At 31.5% G+C, this 17,058-nt stretch overlaps 3 protein-coding genes across 3 annotated transcripts in view; 1 reads left to right on the top strand and 2 right to left on the bottom strand.

Moving 5' to 3' along the window:
* The window catches only part of LOC113399450 (isopentenyl-diphosphate Delta-isomerase 1), a 234,456-nt gene that overhangs the window by 27,147 nt on the left and 190,251 nt on the right, over nt 1–17,058 (bottom strand). The window lies entirely within an intron of this gene.
* On the top strand, nt 48–6,753 carry LOC113399428 (probable cytochrome P450 6a14). Its single transcript, XM_064217951.1, has 5 exons — nt 48–781; nt 1,123–1,325; nt 1,770–2,009; nt 2,719–2,970; nt 6,278–6,753. Exons 1-5 carry the CDS (start codon nt 105–107, stop codon nt 6,445–6,447), a joined length of 1,542 nt encoding a protein of 513 aa, XP_064074021.1. The 5' UTR covers nt 48–104; the 3' UTR covers nt 6,448–6,753.
* LOC113399298 (uncharacterized) lies at nt 8,090–12,172 on the bottom strand. The gene is made up of 6 exons (XM_026638392.2): nt 12,097–12,172; nt 10,327–10,509; nt 9,965–10,112; nt 9,589–9,732; nt 9,092–9,305; nt 8,090–9,019 (listed from the first exon to the last, which is right to left on the bottom strand). Exons 1-6 carry the CDS (start codon nt 12,170–12,172, stop codon nt 8,090–8,092), a joined length of 1,695 nt encoding a protein of 564 aa, XP_026494177.2.

Here is a 17,058-nt window from a genome sequence, read left to right on the forward strand (position 1 = left end):
TATCAATAAATGGGGGACTATGACTTATGACGATATTGTTAAATAAATTAAAAAAGTAATATTTTTATTTTCGAAAATATTTAACAAATGTAATTAAGTGAAAAATGGCATTTTTGACAATACAGTTTTTAACAAATGAACTATTAGTTTTTGTGTTATCAGTTATCTGCTTGATTTATTTATGGTTCCAATATAAGTTTTCGTACTGGGCAAAAAAGGGTGTTTTTGCTCCTAAGCCCATATTTCCTTTCGGAAATATACAAAATGTGATTAAAAGAAAAGAACAATTTTTTCAACCGTACTGTGATAATTATTTTGAATACAAGCATTTGCCTTATATTGGCATGTACTGTTTTAACCAACCAGTGCTCAGCATAAACGATCCTGACTTGGCGAAACATATTTTAATAAAGGATTACGAATACTTTCAATCCCATGGAATATTTTCTGGAGGAGCTGGCGATCCTTTAGCCGGCCATCTATTTAATTTACATGGTAATGCTTGGAAGACGTTAAGATATAAAATGTCACCGGCTTTCTCTTCGTGCAAACTGAAATGCATGTACCCTCTGGTAGAAAAAATCGCTAAAGAAGCCCTAAATTATGCAGACGAGCAACTTGTGAGAGATGAAGCAATGAATTTTTCAGAATTTTACGAAAAATATACAATGGAAATTATCGGAAGCGTTGGCTTTGGTGTGGAATGTAATGGTTTAAAAAATCCTAAATCGGAATTTTATTTACGAGGACATGAGTATTTCAACCCTATTTCTTTATACTGGTAAATAATTATTGTATTATTTTAAATTTTACCTAGCAGATGAAATTAATTATTGATTAAAAACTTGTACTAAGCCTGGGTTGATGTAAATCTTATTAAAATGTGTAATAATCATTTTAAAATTGGATTAAAGTAATTTATTTAACTCTTAAATATGAAACTGATTTTGATATACCTAAATTAATATATTATTCGCGTAAAGGTCTTGAGAAATTAAAATATTTTTAAATATTATATGTTTTTTAAACTATTAGCTTAGTATAAATATTTGCTAACCACTTGTATTTGCACATTTCTAAGGATCGCGGAAATATTTATTATATTTAATGTTATTTTTTCAGGACAATAGTTCGATGCTTAGCCTTTATTATGCCAAACTTTTTTAACAAGCTCAAGGTGAATCGTATTAATCCAGATATTATAAATTTTTTTGACAACCTCGTGAAAGAGACGGTAGAATATAGATATAGGCACAATTATAAACGAAACGATTTTCTTCAAACACTCATTGATTTAAAAGAAAATTCAAGCATTATTAATGAAGGTATTTACTATTATATATTAGCATTAAGTAGTTAGGAATAATATTAAATAATTAAGAGCTCCTTTATATCTCACTGCTAGGCAAAATCATTATATCGGTTTATCTCTCAATGACAAGCTTTGCAACTTATGCCACCACTCTCTTAGTGTTAGGGCTTTGTACAAGCTCGTCGTATATACATTTACGGGTTGAAGGGTTTGAAGGGTGAGTGGTTCGGTAACTACAGGCATTTATTTCACAAAAAAAGGTCTTTTTTTTCTAAGTACCTTTTGTTATTTTTTCCAAAAGTCGTTATAGATTTTTTTAAATAATTGTTTTTTTTTTTTAAATTGGCACTTGCAATTTATAATATATAGGTTTCGACTCCAAATTAGTGACCAAATCAAAGGCGTGGCATATTGATTTTCGATATAATTATAATAAAACGTTGGGCGCATATTTTAGATAACGAAACGCAAAGTTCATTCACGCTTACTGACGTAGCTGCCAACACAATGCTTTACATGTTCGCGGGCTACGAGACATCCGCCACCACGGGGCAGTTCGCGGCGTACGAGCTAGCTCGGAACCCACACATACAGGCCAAGGCTAGGGAGGAAATAAAGAGAGTCCTCACTAAATATGGCGGGGATTGCACGTATGAGGCACAGAGCGAAATGGTTTACATCAATATGATACTCGACGGTAAGTAACTCAGACCTCGAAGATTAAGACAATTTCTATTTCTAAGAAATTTAATATAAATAAAAATACTTAATATGCAGTAGTAGATGTTATTTCGCACTAGTAGCACCGATGTGTGTCACGGGCAAATTAAATTGCGAAACGTAATATACGAATAGGCAGTGACAACGGATATTTGCAAAACGAGTTAAAGCCTTATGCACGTGCTCTAAACAAACAATTTTATATGAGAAAACTTCAGCGAATTAGAATAATAATGATCATTAATTGTTATATAATACTTATGGTCCTTTTATGACTGAGATTATGAAAGAATATACGATTATGATGGCATCAAAACTTAAGGTTAGATACATTTAATTCGATAACATAATAATCTTGTAACATTGGATACGACAGATGAATAATGAAAATTGAAATATTATATATGTAATTGATTAAATTGTAATTTAGTAAAACGAGTGTTTCTTAACTGTACGTCGAAAAGTATTTAAAGCCTGGTCTTGAAGCTGATGTCTATCGGGATGTATCACATTACCGTACCATCTGTAATGATGGATTATGTGGTTGGTAGGTCAGTCATTTGGGCATTATTATTATACTAGTTACCCTTTGGAACTGGCCGTCTGAGTCGATATTCTGTCTGAAGGAAGAAGTAAACCATGCTATTTAAAACTGTATATATATGTCGGAACTTGTGTCGTTTTAGAAACAATGCGAATGTATCCACCAATGCGAGCATTGTTCCGAAGATGTACGAAGGAATATAAATTGCCGAATAGTGAGGTGACAATCGATGAAGGGACATTGGTGTTTGTGCCCATACACGCAATCCAAATGGATCCAGATATATTCCCAGAACCGGAAAGGTTTGAACCAGATCGGTTTTCACAGGAAAACAAAAAGAATATGCATCCCTGCCATTGGATGCCCTTTGGTGAAGGTCCAAGGAAGTGTTTAGGTACGTAATGTAACATATATGGTCCATTAGTTTTAGTTCCTTCCGCTCCTTTTGTTAGTAGAATTTGTGTTGCAAATTATTTTAGGAAATTAACTGTACGTTGATGACATTATGATAGAAACCTTGACGCATGTGCTACTAACAGCTGTACAAAGTTTCAACTCAATAGGATGAACAATACGCGAACGTATGTAATACTATTAGTTTTTATAAATCTCAACCTGTGTGATGTGTTCTAATATTAAATTAATCTAGGGTAGCCCTAGATGCCCCTAGGGTAAGAAGTGTTGTAAACAGACAAATAAATCGGTCCCGTACGCCAAATATTTCTGCGAAATATTTTATAAGCAAGATGGTTGTTATATTCATTCTTTTAGCATTATACATTAAATTCGCTATTTGCGTTTGTCAGTCTATCTATAAGATTTTAATGTGATTTAATAATAGTTTTTTTTATATCATCACTCATCAATTCGTTCAAGGTGTTTTTAATAATACTCCTGCTTATCTATATATTTTATGTTATAATAACCAATTCAGTTAAAAAAAAACAGTTAAACTAACGAAAACTATTATACTTATTTATTTACTTCAATTTCACACACTAATATTCCTGATCAATATTCATATCATATTCATTTTAATAGTTTTTTTTATTGCCGTTTATACTTTGAAATATTTTTCTCTTTTTAACACGCTTTTATTAGCTTCAATTGTAACTATGTATGTATAAGAAAATCTTGGATACTTAATTTGATCCACTTCCCAGTCTTCGATTAGGATGAAATTTTGCACACGCTCTGAGTTCTGATGACAATATATGACTAACTAAGAAACGTCATTACAAATCCAATATGGCGGCCTCCCCAAGATGGCGGACTGGCTGTTTGAAATTCACATTCATTTGATACCCATATTATGGGTATCAAATGAAAGGGTTTGCTGTCAGAAATACGAAAAAAATATTCACGTGATTTAAATCCAACATGGCGGATTGGCTATTTGAAATGCACCCCCGTGATATGGATATTTAATGAAAGGGTACTTAAAGCTAAAACCGTGTTTTTTAATTTTTTAAACTATTATTTTTGGGCAAAATGCTCCATTTGTAATTTTTAGTGTGTGCTAAAAGCGTGTTTTTTAGTTTTTTAAAATATTTTTATACAAGCAACGGAAAAAATACAATACAGTTCACTCCTCGAATGATACAATGAATTTCGAACACATTCATAATACTTTGTCTCTCTGTCGTGTCATCTGTGAGAGGACTTAATTTCTATAGGTATTGGTGTATGAAATTATAATATTGAATAAGCAGGGAAGAAAGGTTTTTGGTTACATAGGCTATGTTTACCTCTCGTCCATATACCTGGCTATCAAAATATAACACTATATCCGTATATATAACAGATCCTTGATGACTGCGACAGGTTTTAGTGAAGGCCTTGACTTCAGATGTTTATAAAAAGGGATGACATTTTTAAATCGAATTTACGAAAAACAAAGGGTATTTCGTTGTGAATCTAACAACACATCGTTTATAAATGAAACTTTTTGGGGACCGCATTCAAAAAAACACACACACACACATATACAATATACTAATAATAAATTTCAATAATAATAATTTCATATTGAATAAACTTGTTTTTATGTTAAAAAATCTAAAATATCTTTATTAAAAATATTGGAATTACACTTACTTATTGATCGAGAACTTTGAAATAAAAGATTTACATAATTTTAAGGAAAGCTTGATGTTTGAAAAAAAATGTGTAACTGTTTTAAAACTCAATAAACAGATTTTTGAGTTTAAATTGAGAAGAATTTTACACGAGCTCTGCTTAATCAAACACATCCTTTGTGGTTGGCTTATTTAAGTTGTACTAAGTTAAATACTCACGTTACTAAAGCTTTTCGGCTTTTTGCCGTGATTTGATGTTAGTGATAAATAAATAATTAATTAATAGTGTGTCTTAAAAGGCGATTCGTTTGATTAAATCTCGCGATTCCTTTGAGTTTTGACTATTCAGTCGAAATGTTTGGGATTAATGTATTTTAATATCATTTATTTTTATACATTATGTTATATTTTATGGATTTTAAGTCGAAACTTTGTATAGTTGTTCATGACACTTGCATAAAGATTATTGACATAGTATTATCAATACAAAAATACAACCATTGAAATACACACCTGGTGTATTATATATAATAAACTATATAATATCTATAGCTATACCTATTATAAATTTAAAAATAAATGAATAAGTCAGATGAAAGTGTCAGCTGACTTATTCATTTTTTTTTAAATGAAGGTATTTTTCATATTAAGAAGGAAATGTTTTAAGGTAATGTTAAACTCATACATTTTAAATTACTTATACTTTTGTACGTTTCTTAGAATCGGAGAAGTTAATTATCCACATTATCCTAAATAAATATTTAAAGTAAAAGTTTGTGTCATATGATAACACGAGTTTGATTGCGTATGTACCATTACCGTAAAATATTTTAGTTTCTTTGCGTATAATAGTAATAAAAACGAACATATTTTTAATGACGTTTATTTATTGAAACACTTTTTTATGCAACTATAATATTTACGCATCGCATTATTATATTTTATTCAATATTATGGGTCGATATATTTGGCTAATTAAATGTACAATTGACAAAAAGTAATATCATATTGGTTTATTTAGATTAATTTTTTTGAGATTATATTTACTGGGCTACAAATACACGTAAAAAATTGTATTAAAAGCAAATAGTTCGCTCAGGTGGTACTGTTTTATAATATCACTTCGTTCTCGTAATATAATTATTCTAAATGCTAGTATTATTTAAATGAGGTTTACTAAATTAGATTGCTTGAGATAAAATTTTACTTTCTTAACAGTTGTAAATATTTAACAGTACCTACAAGCGTTTTTTTATGCGTGTAATTATTTTATTGTGTAATATAACATAGGTCACCCCGTAAGTTTGCTTGTTCTTACGCCGAATTTATACATTGATATATTATGTAACTATATGGTCTTTAAGTTTACGGAATGCTTTTCGTGTGATGTTTAAAGCTGACTTCATGCCGTGGAGACACCCGTGATAACGCATTCTCTTTTAAGACCCTGTCCGACTGACCATCTTGGCTAATTTGAAATGAAGACCCCGTAATCACAGACTAAAAATTGTAATGTTATTATTTTTAAACAATTTAGTCATCTAAATTGTCTTAAAAACAAAAACGGGATATAGGTTCAAAGTTTGTGTATATTAAGTGTATAATAAATAATTAATATTCTAGGTCTTCGTCAAGGATACATTCAGTCGAAACTAGCGCTAGTAAAGCTCTTACACAATTACGAGTTGTTGTTGGATGATCGAACGCAGGTTCCGACGGAGATCAAGGTCTCGTCACTAGTTTGTGCGGCGGAAGGCGGCGTGTGGCTCCGGCTTAAGAAGTTAGACGTGTAGACTAGTCTTATTAATATTAAACCTCTGTTATGTTTAAGTTGTATGATTGCCCATTTCCAACAGATTAAAAATTCTCCGCCAAAATGTTTCTTATAAAATATCATAAAAAAACAATTGAAACATTGTAAGTTCGTTGGTAAAAATGGACGTGTTAAGTACGGCTTCTGTATATAAAAAACCTATGTGAAAATGAAAGTCAAGGGTAAGACCATTATTAAAGAAGCGCGTATAAGTCATATTTAAAGAAGGGCTTAGTAGATATTATTTAATAGTATTAAGGTTATTTAATGATTTAAAATATGAGAATGAAAGAAAAAAATGTTTTGTTTCATTATATTTATATAAAAACAAAGATGAGTTTAGATGAAGATGAATTGGGAAATGGAATATTGTTTGCGTATTGTTTTTTTCGATTTTTTTTTATTTAAAGTAAACTGTAAGTAATATTACATTTTAAGAGAATGCAGTGATATGAAAGTTCAAGTTCGTGTTGACCAATCATTTTATTTGGCAACTTGTCGGAGTAAACGCATTCACGTTGACCGTGGCCGCTGCTTGGACTAGGACACTAAAGTAAATAAATATATCTTGTGTTATTTCTTGCGCAAGTCACCTTGCTCAATTATTTTCAATCTATAAGTAAAGAAGTGGAGTTGAGCCTGATGCGAATATCACATTTTGTATTCCAGTGTGGACGAAATATATTTAGGAATAGGTTAGAATCTACGTATAATTTGGTTCAGTATAATAAATTTTAAAGACAAAGATTATGAAAATTGTTATATTTTAAAAGGTACTTATCAAATTTTGATAACCGATTAACTACAATTTTATATATAAATCTAGTTTAAGTTTTTATATCATCGCGAGAAAAGTATCCAAATGACCAATATTAATAGGTAGTAATTTTGTATAATTTGAAATGAAAAGCCAGTTGCTGACATTTGCAATATTACATTTCTAACAGGCGCATGAGATGGCTACGTGAGATGTTATTCCTATGATGATGGATATGTTAGGTGAACGCAGATCTTAACTAACATTTGTAATATTACATTTCTAACAAGCGCATGAGATGGCTACGTGAGATGTTATTCCTATGATGATGGATATGTTAGGTGAACGCAGATCTTAACTAACATTTGTAATATTACATTTCTAACAGGCGCATGAGATGGCTACGTGAGATGTTATTTCTATGATGATGGATATGTTAGGTGAACGCAGATCTTAACTAACATTTGTAATATTACATTTCTAACAGGCGCATGAGATGGCTACGTGAGATGTTATTCCTATGATGATGGATATGTTAGGTGAACGCAGATCTTAACTAACATTTGTAATATTACATTTCTAACAGGCGCATGAGATGGCTACGTGAGATGTTATTTCTATGATGATGGATATGTTAGGTGAACGCAGATCTTAACTAACACATATTACTTACTGCTTATTTACTTTATTTACCAAATTAAAATATTTTTTCGGCATTACACTAATCATCTGCCCATTTATTACTTTAAAAAAAACACTAAATTAACTTAGAATAATGAAAATGTAATACAAAATTCATTAAAAATATTTGACAAAATTGTAGAAAAATCTGAATCTCAATGTTCAATTTCAAGTAAATATGTATCTAGTCCATTTTTTCTTTTTTTGTTTGAGTGTCCTTATCTTCCTTTGGACTTTGTTTATCGAACCTTGTCGAAGTTACTGAATCAAATACGCTTGTACGAGAATCTATTTGTACTTTTAAGGATTTCTCTTTCAGCTTTTCACCTGTTTGAATACCTACTTGTTTTAAATTAGATTTCAATTCATTTTTCTTCTCTCCTCTACTAGTGCCTGGTTCATTAGTATAAGAAGTCCTTGCTACAAACTTTGCATCCTTTTTTTTCTCTATATTTGTTTTCATTTCGGAAGTTATGTTCATACTAGATTGTTGATTAAGTAAGATGTCCGTCGGCGAAGTGTTATTATTTTTCTTCAAATCACTGAACTTTCTATTAAATCTCGCTTGCAAATCTTGTTTTATCTCTAATGATATATCTTCTGCTTCGTAAATACCTACATCTTCATTGTCTTGTATTTTTACAGGAGATCCTAAAATTTTTAGTTTAGACGAAATATGTTGTTGTCCAAATTGTCGAACTATTTGCGGACGCATTTCAGATATAGATTCCATTGAACTTAAAGTAGAAATAATTTCAGGGGTCTGAGATACACCAATACCATCAAGTAAGGAAAATAGCATTTTTACAATAAACCGATGCTCCGCAGCTACTGCGTTGTACGCTCGTATTTTATTCAATTTATCACGTTCTGATTGAACTAATGATGGTTCTGACGGTTCCTTAGTTATATCAGAAAAGTAAAGTAAGTCGCCTTCGTCATATTTTGAACTCCTTACGTGACTAAGTTGGCTATTTCTCAAGAAACTGGCTTTCAGTTCTTGTTTTTTGAAGTGAATTTGAATGAGACTTTCTGTGCGAAGAAATCTGTTAACAGAGCTATTTGCTTCCATTGTTAGCGGTGACACGGTACGAATATGTCTTTCATGGCGCTCCTGTAATAGTCAATATTAAACAGTAAACTATTTTGGGCCATTCTTATGTATTATTTGCATTAATATACTCACAAGCATTCTATCAATGTCTCCCTGCAATTGCACACTGACTTTGACTAATTGGAAGTCAACTGCTAGTATAACTCTTGCTACGGCTAAAACAGTAGATAGCACCCAGCATCCTGTATGCAGCCAAGCTGATAAAATAGTAAGTCGAGTCGCTTGGTAGACGCCACGTATTCGACGTTCATAAGCAAGTGTAGCCACATTTATGGTATATGTACACCTATGTAACGGACGATAAAAATAAATTTAAATTAGGCGTCGACACACATTTGAAATTGTTTATTATTATTATCAGTACTTACTACATTTTTCGTTTATTATTACTTATTTATTATTAGCTATTATGATAATGAAACGGTCTTGTGTTTTTGGTCTATATGAATACATACTCGTGTTAATATTAATATAGTTTTCTTGAATTCTATACATTTTATTCGGTGCATTGAGTACGAAAATATTTTTAAAAACTTTGTAGTCTAACAAAAAATGTTATGTTAACGTACGTTGTGCTGCCAGTGATTTCACTAAGCTTAAGACATAGTTCCTGCAATCCGTAATGCGTAACAGCCGATGTGTACACGCAGAGACTACCCATAGTTAACGAGAATAAAAACACAGGTGGTATTACACGCCATGGTCTCTGCAAACTGAATAAAAATATTATTTTGTAACCAAGTAATCAATTGGTTTGATAGGAGGAGGACAAAATCGATCAAAATTCCTATCAATATGAATTTTTCGAGAGATTCAAATCGTCAACTTAGAATTATGACGAAATTCCATTCAAATTTTCAATCCCAATTTCACCCTCAGAGTGTTACATATAGTGGACTAATTTAGTCTTAGTAATAGAATATATAGTGCAATTAAACACCTCACCCAGTAAGAACTCGACTCCCAGTAGAACACATCAAGAACATGGTAGTCCAAACAAGACCAAAGATTCCAGACACGAGGGGGACGTACGTTGGCAGTAAACAAGCACTTTTTTCCACCCATTGAGTGCTTAGGAAATCGACTGGTAGCACTAAAAAAATGGTTTAAGTTATGGTTAATTCTTAACGAATGAAAATACATAGTCAAAAATAGTAAATTAATCATTCTTATATAGCAACAATTTGTAATGATTACCGAAAGATGGTTCTCGTACTTTCTAGAGTGCCTTTAATCCCAGCGGAGCTACTTCGGGTATATTATTAACATAAAGATACATAAAGAAGATCAATGAGACAAATTCTTACTGTCAGCAACTTCTTTATCTTCCGGAATGAACTCATAGATAATGTTTTGACGAAATGAAGTAAGTGACAGCAGTTTGGGAAATAGCACGCACTTCTCATCAAACAAGTACATCATCATGTGAAAACAGAACGTGCAGAACGAACCAAACACGAAGGCCAGAAAGAAAAGCAGTAGGTGAGCCGCTGCAAACGTAATAATTCCATGAATAATTAGTTCCCATTTTTATATTAAATTCAAATATCAGTAAGTATTTAACTTTCGAGGATGTCTGTTTGTTTATGTATATTTTAAAACAAATGAAAAGAACATAATTAAATAAGTATTTATAGAATTAAGACTAATAACTTAGAATTTCTGTAGCAAGTTGCGGTAGCGTTAATAATTTTTAATTTTATATTTTTATAATTATATATTTTGATTCATTGGTATGAAGTTGCCTTGGAGTTGACACAATTTGCTAAAGGCTCTTTGATATTCATAATAATAATGAGAATTGTGACATAATTATAAATTGATTGATTAATTGATTTATATCCTTCACATTTAATTGCAAAATGCTATATTATTATAATCAGTTATGGTCAAATAATTAGGAAAAAAACAAGTCAAAATGAGTTTTGGCAAAAATTATAATTTTACGATTGTGTTAATTTTCTGAAATTGGTTTTACCGTTATAATATAGTCTTAAATTAAATGTATCTTAAAAAAAAGTAAACTTGCATTTCAATGATTATCAGAAGTATTGTCATTGAATAATCTCAAGTTCAGATTTGGACCAAAAGGCCGGACAAAGTGGAGAGGCCGTATTTGGTGACAAATAGAAATAATCCATCAAGTTAGCTATTGGCAAGCTCTGAATTTAATACGAGAAAATGAGACAAGAAAAAAATATTTGTAAAAATTTTAAACGTTGCTAACCTTTAAAATTTTTCGGTGTTGTTAAATGATAGAGGTTATGTTAGATAACATTTATTATACGCTAATATAGGAAAACTGTGCCTTCTTATAGAGATCTTATTAAGATCTAGCAAACATATATAACTAGCAAAAGTTTCTATGTATTTAATTGTTCCGGAAACAGCTCGGACTCTAATTGAACATGTTCGGACTGAAATGAAGAATAAAAATAGCAGACATAAAAATGCATACTTTGATGTGTTTATTGAATTATGGCACAAAAGTGAAACGTTTCGAAATTTAATAAATTGACTTCAAACTTCATCTTACTAAATATTGAAGTAGCAGCTTAATTTTTTTTATTATTTTATACTTATTATAATATAGTATAAACTATGTATTATAAAACTAAGTTACATTAACCGCTTTTAATTATTTATATGTCCATTGACCTAGAGGTCACAGGTCTCTTATAGTCAAGTTATGTTTAAGGTAAATAAGTAAATAATTTTATTAACGACGATTTGATTTTTGTGGCTCAATTTGTTTTCGCGCGAGTGCCTTCAACGTTTGTAATTCGTTTCTATTTATATATATTTATTATATATAACCTAACCAATCCTAGGAAATGTAGGTAATAAACTTAAACTTTCCTTTACTGTAGTATGAATAATCAATTGCAAAACCAAAATTGAACTATCAAATAACCCAAATGTTTGCATAATTGCAACCGCGGCCTTTGGGGTTTAGATAACCCAAAGGCCATTATCGCGAACAAGCCAGTTATTGTGCAACCAGGTAAAAGGCAAAAGAAATTGCTAAGACTTAAATCAGTTTTTACAAGAAGAATATTTAAATTATTTCAGTTAACCTTTCCATATTCCATTTACTTCTAGTTCAGTTTTTTCTATAAGCCTGTATTCTTCGTATAAAGTTACTCTGTCCATCAGTAGCAAGTTATATCGTCTTTGTCAGTGTTGTTGTTTGAGATTAAGTGACAGAAATATTTTGATAGAATAATTAAGATAATCTGTCATATAGAATATATTGAAAAAAGTATGAATATAATGCCTTCATTTATTAAAAATTGTACAGGCCTATTTAAATTGTTTTTTTTTTTTTTATATACAATTTAGGTAGGCCGATGGGCAAATGGGCGACGTGATTTTAAGTCGTCACCACTTCCCATAGACATTGGCACTTTAAGAAATATTAACCGTTTAAAGATGTGATGTCCCTTTTGCTTGTAAACTGGTTCACGCGCTCTTAATAGTTTTTATGAGTGGGTTGGTACCTATTCAAACGCGCTTGCACAAAGTCCTACCACTGAGTACTGTAGGTATAATTATATGTAAAGCAAAGTATATTAATAAAATTACGCGACATTTAAATTCGCATGACACAGACGTAAGACGATTTTATTCCTCGTTCTTCGAACTACAGTAGAATCCGCTTATAATGACTCCGCCTATATTGACCAACCGTTTATTGTGACGTACTTACACTATGAAGTTTGGTTCTCATATAAAATTCTTTGTAAAAAAGTCGGATATAATGACTTCCCTTAAAGTGACAGTTCGCTTATTATGACCCATTTTTAATAAATTATTTCCGGTTATAATGACCGACATGATTCTATACACCTTCGGTAATGTTTCGTTCAGCACCCGGCTCGTTTTTGTTTTTAATCTGAGTGAATAATTGACTCTTGAAGGTCACGCATCACATACGGGGAAAATGAAGGCGAGGAAGAACCATTACCTACCGCAGAAGAGGCAGTAAAGGCTGCAGATTTGTTCATAGCAATAGTGAAAATCATAATTTGACCATGGCGTTGTCTTCTATACACAATAGTATTAGAGACTGTTATTACAAAACAAAAGCAGACAAAAATTACAGATTACTTACATTAAAATATGAAAAATGTAGTACATACCTACATGTTTCGTATGTACTTATTACGTGCAAAATACCTATTATTATAACTACCTATATATTTTATTTTTTTCACAAAACGCTTTGTATGACATCCGGTTATTATGACGTGTTTGTCTATTCCTTTCGATGTCATTATAAACGGATTCCTCTGTATATACCTACTTCCATAGATTTTAATTTCAATATATGTTCATTTCATAATTCGATGCTAGCATAGTTTTCGTTTAAATATTTCGTAATTTATATTTAACAAGATTTAGAAAGTACTTCTTGTTAGCAATTGTAATTAGTAACTACACAGGTACACATAAGGTCGCAATGAAATTCGATAAAAACCCCAATACGATCGGATACTGAATTGGCCGGGTTCCTGACATACATTATAATAACAAAGTAATTAAAAAAGGATTCATTCAACGGAATGCAATTTAATAGCCATCTATAATAATAACCATATAACAATCTACTTTTGGTCATAGTCTCATACCGATGCATTCAGTAGTTTTGACGTGAATTAAGCATACAAAAGAAAAAAATATAGAGGTAATCTACATTTTATTTTCAAATTATCTCAATGTACGCAACAATAGCTATTTTGTTCAGACATGCGTTTGCTTAATTTTTTTTACAGTCTGTCTGGCTGATGATATTGTGTCATGCCCTCATAATTTTTAGCTATGAGTAATGTTTATTCAAGTCCGATGTAGTGCGAGGAGACGTTTCATTTCGACTCTAGTTAGAACGATAATTTATCAAAACTGACTCTACATTTTTAATCGGACTTAAATTCGTTATACTTTTTCGTTAAATTTTATCACAGTTAGAAACAGTTACTTAAAAATTATGGCTCTAGTGACCCCGATCTCGCACGGGCGCAGTTTATTAATTCAAAAATCTTATGATTTAAATATAATTTAAATCCCCACTCAGAAATAATGTAACTCTTTAGCAGCGAAAAAATAAATTGGAATTAGTTCCCGAGATTACCCCTACATAAAAACAAACAAATTGTATCTCTATAACAGTAGTATAGTAAGAATATGTTAAATTCTTAATAAAATAAATCTTGATAGTGTTCAGATATAGTTTGACCACTATATAATTGTGTTTATATAAATAAATGAATAATCACTTTACAATATAATCGTTCATTGCTACGAGTTATATTGAAAAATGTGATTTAATTGTAAATTAAAATAATTTACTTCTATTCCTAGTATAGACCTTTAAGGCCAGTCAAGATGAAACACCTAGCTGTACCGTGGTTATCAAAAGATCTAAAATCTCTTACAGAGAGAAAAAACCACGCTAAATGCAAATTTAAACTTCATGACTCCGACACAAATAGAGACAAATACAGGAAAGCCCGGAATCGATGCAATACGACGACGCTCAACGACAACGACGCTATATGTCTATTGAAAATTTTGATACTTCAAAAACCTGGAAAGTTTTAAAAACACTTGGAGTTGGTAAAATACAAAAAAACACACAGGTAAAAGTCGAAGTCGAGCTTTTAAATAAACATTTCTCTTCCTCTTGTGTCCTGGATAATGCCGATAAATACCGCACGCTTAATATTCTTTCCTCGTTGCCAACTTCAAAATTCCCACCGTTTTCACTTTCTTCTATCACCGAATGTGATGTTAAGAAGACCATATTATCTGTGTCCTCGAATGCCATTGGCACTGACTGCATAAGCCGTAAGATGATCATTCCTATCCTAGATATTGTTGCTCCCATCTTAGTGCACATCCTAAATCATTCAATCTCTAGTAGCTCATTTCCTGATGCTTGGAAGGATGCTCAAATTATACCTATTCCTAAAAAACCGAATCCTATCAACTATTCAGATTTTTGTCCGATTTCCATCCTTCCCTTCCTATCAAAAATCTTAGAAAAAATTGTTTTTCAACAGTTAAACACGTTCCTCAACAATCACTTCTTTCTCAACCCTCTTCAATCCGGTTTCCGTGGTCATAGTACGGTCTCGGCCCTTGTCAAAGTTACTGATGACACTCGTGCAGCCATGGATAATAAAAAACTTACAATTTTATTCCTTTTGGATTTCAGCAACGCATTTAACTGTGTTGACCATGACCTCCTTTTGGGTCTGCTAGGTACTAACGACTTATCTCCATCAGTGATTGGTTGGTTTCAGAGTAACCTCAAGGGCCGGCGACATCGTATACGCCTTAATGAGATTCTCTCCTCGTGGTGTGATGTCCAGGCCAGTGTTCCTCAAGGTGGCATCTTATCTCCCTTACTCTTTGCAATTTTTATTAATTCCATCTCTTCTTGCATTTCTTCTCACTATCATATGTATGCAGACAATATCCAGATCTATCGTCATGCATCGCTTAAAGATATTCCTGCTGCTATTAATGACATTAATGATGATCTTGTCTCAATCTCTGATTGGAGTAAACGATACGGACTTAACATTAACCCTAACAAATCTCAGGCTATTATAATCGGTAGCCCTGGCATGATCACGAAGGTCAATCTATTGAACTTACCATCAGAATACAACGGCTACAGAATATCAAACTATTCCACCGTCAAAGACCTTGGTATCTATTTAGATCAGACACTATCGTGGTCAGCACAAATTAAACAGGTCAGTAGGAAATTATTTGCTACACTGAGTTCATTACGACGTCTTCAATCTGTTCTTCCAATTCCTACCAAAATTATGCTAGCAAACTCTCTCCTCTTATTCGTTCTAGACTATGCAGATGCTAGTTATCCTGATCTGACTGAGGACCAACTTGACAAGCTTGAGCGACTTCAAAATATTGCTATCCGGTTCATATTTTGTCTGTGAAAGTATGACCATGTCTCTAAATATCGTTCAAGGCTCAAGTGGCTTCCTATACGTCTTCGCCGGAACCTGCATATTCTTTCTCTTCTGTACAGTACTCTATTCAACTCTTAATTCTCCTTCCTATTTAAAGGTACAGTTTGAATTTCTAGGAGGCTCTTCCTTATTAAGACCGTCGTGGAACCTTATGCTTAAAATGCCTGTACATAAAACGAAATTTTTCAAAACTCCTTCACTGTAAAGGCCATAAAGTTATGGAATGCACTTCTGGAAAATATAAAAAAATCAGAATCGATCAATATATTTAAAAAATCTATTAAAAATTACTATGTAAATAATAATTTAGACGACTTCACTTAATTTCCATGTACTGTTTTTCTCTAGCATATTATATATATAGGTATTTTTAGTATATAATAGTAATTTTTATCATTTTCTATATTTGTATTAAATATAAGTATTAGTGTGTAAACATTTGTATTTCTCTCTTCGTTTGGGTTGTCTGGAAGAGATGGCTAATTAGCCATGAGGCCGCCCATTATACAACACATTAAATATAATATTTTAATTTTAATAATTTGTATTTTGTATTTATGATGTACAATAAAGAATAAATAAATAAATAAATAGTTTCAAGTTCTTAAAAGAAAACATTATATTATGCTTTTAAATATATTTTTTCTTTATCTAAAGTGATTTACTTGCTATAGAAAAGAACGAATGGTCATAATATACGTATTGATAAGTTAAATATTTAAACTATTTGAAGCTTAGTAACCTAACAGAGAGCAGTGTGCGTGAGATATTATAAGTACAAGATGGGAATCATATTATGATTGTGTGAGTTTAACTCTTGTGTGTGGTTAATTACACACATGACGTTATATCAGTTATTGGAGATAGTTGCTCATACATTAGGGGCGAAAACATTTAGACGAACGTCGATATTCGAATTATATTTTATATACAATATGAAAATCTTTTGTGATATGTCGTTATAAATAAATAAAAAAAAAAAAACAGAAATCAGGCCTTCTTTATTTTTGTTTCCGTTTCGACTGTGTAGAAACT

Source organism: Vanessa tameamea, chromosome 19 (genome assembly GCF_037043105.1).
Source record: "Vanessa tameamea isolate UH-Manoa-2023 chromosome 19, ilVanTame1 primary haplotype, whole genome shotgun sequence".
Taxonomy (NCBI): Eukaryota; Metazoa; Arthropoda; class Insecta; order Lepidoptera; family Nymphalidae; genus Vanessa; species Vanessa tameamea.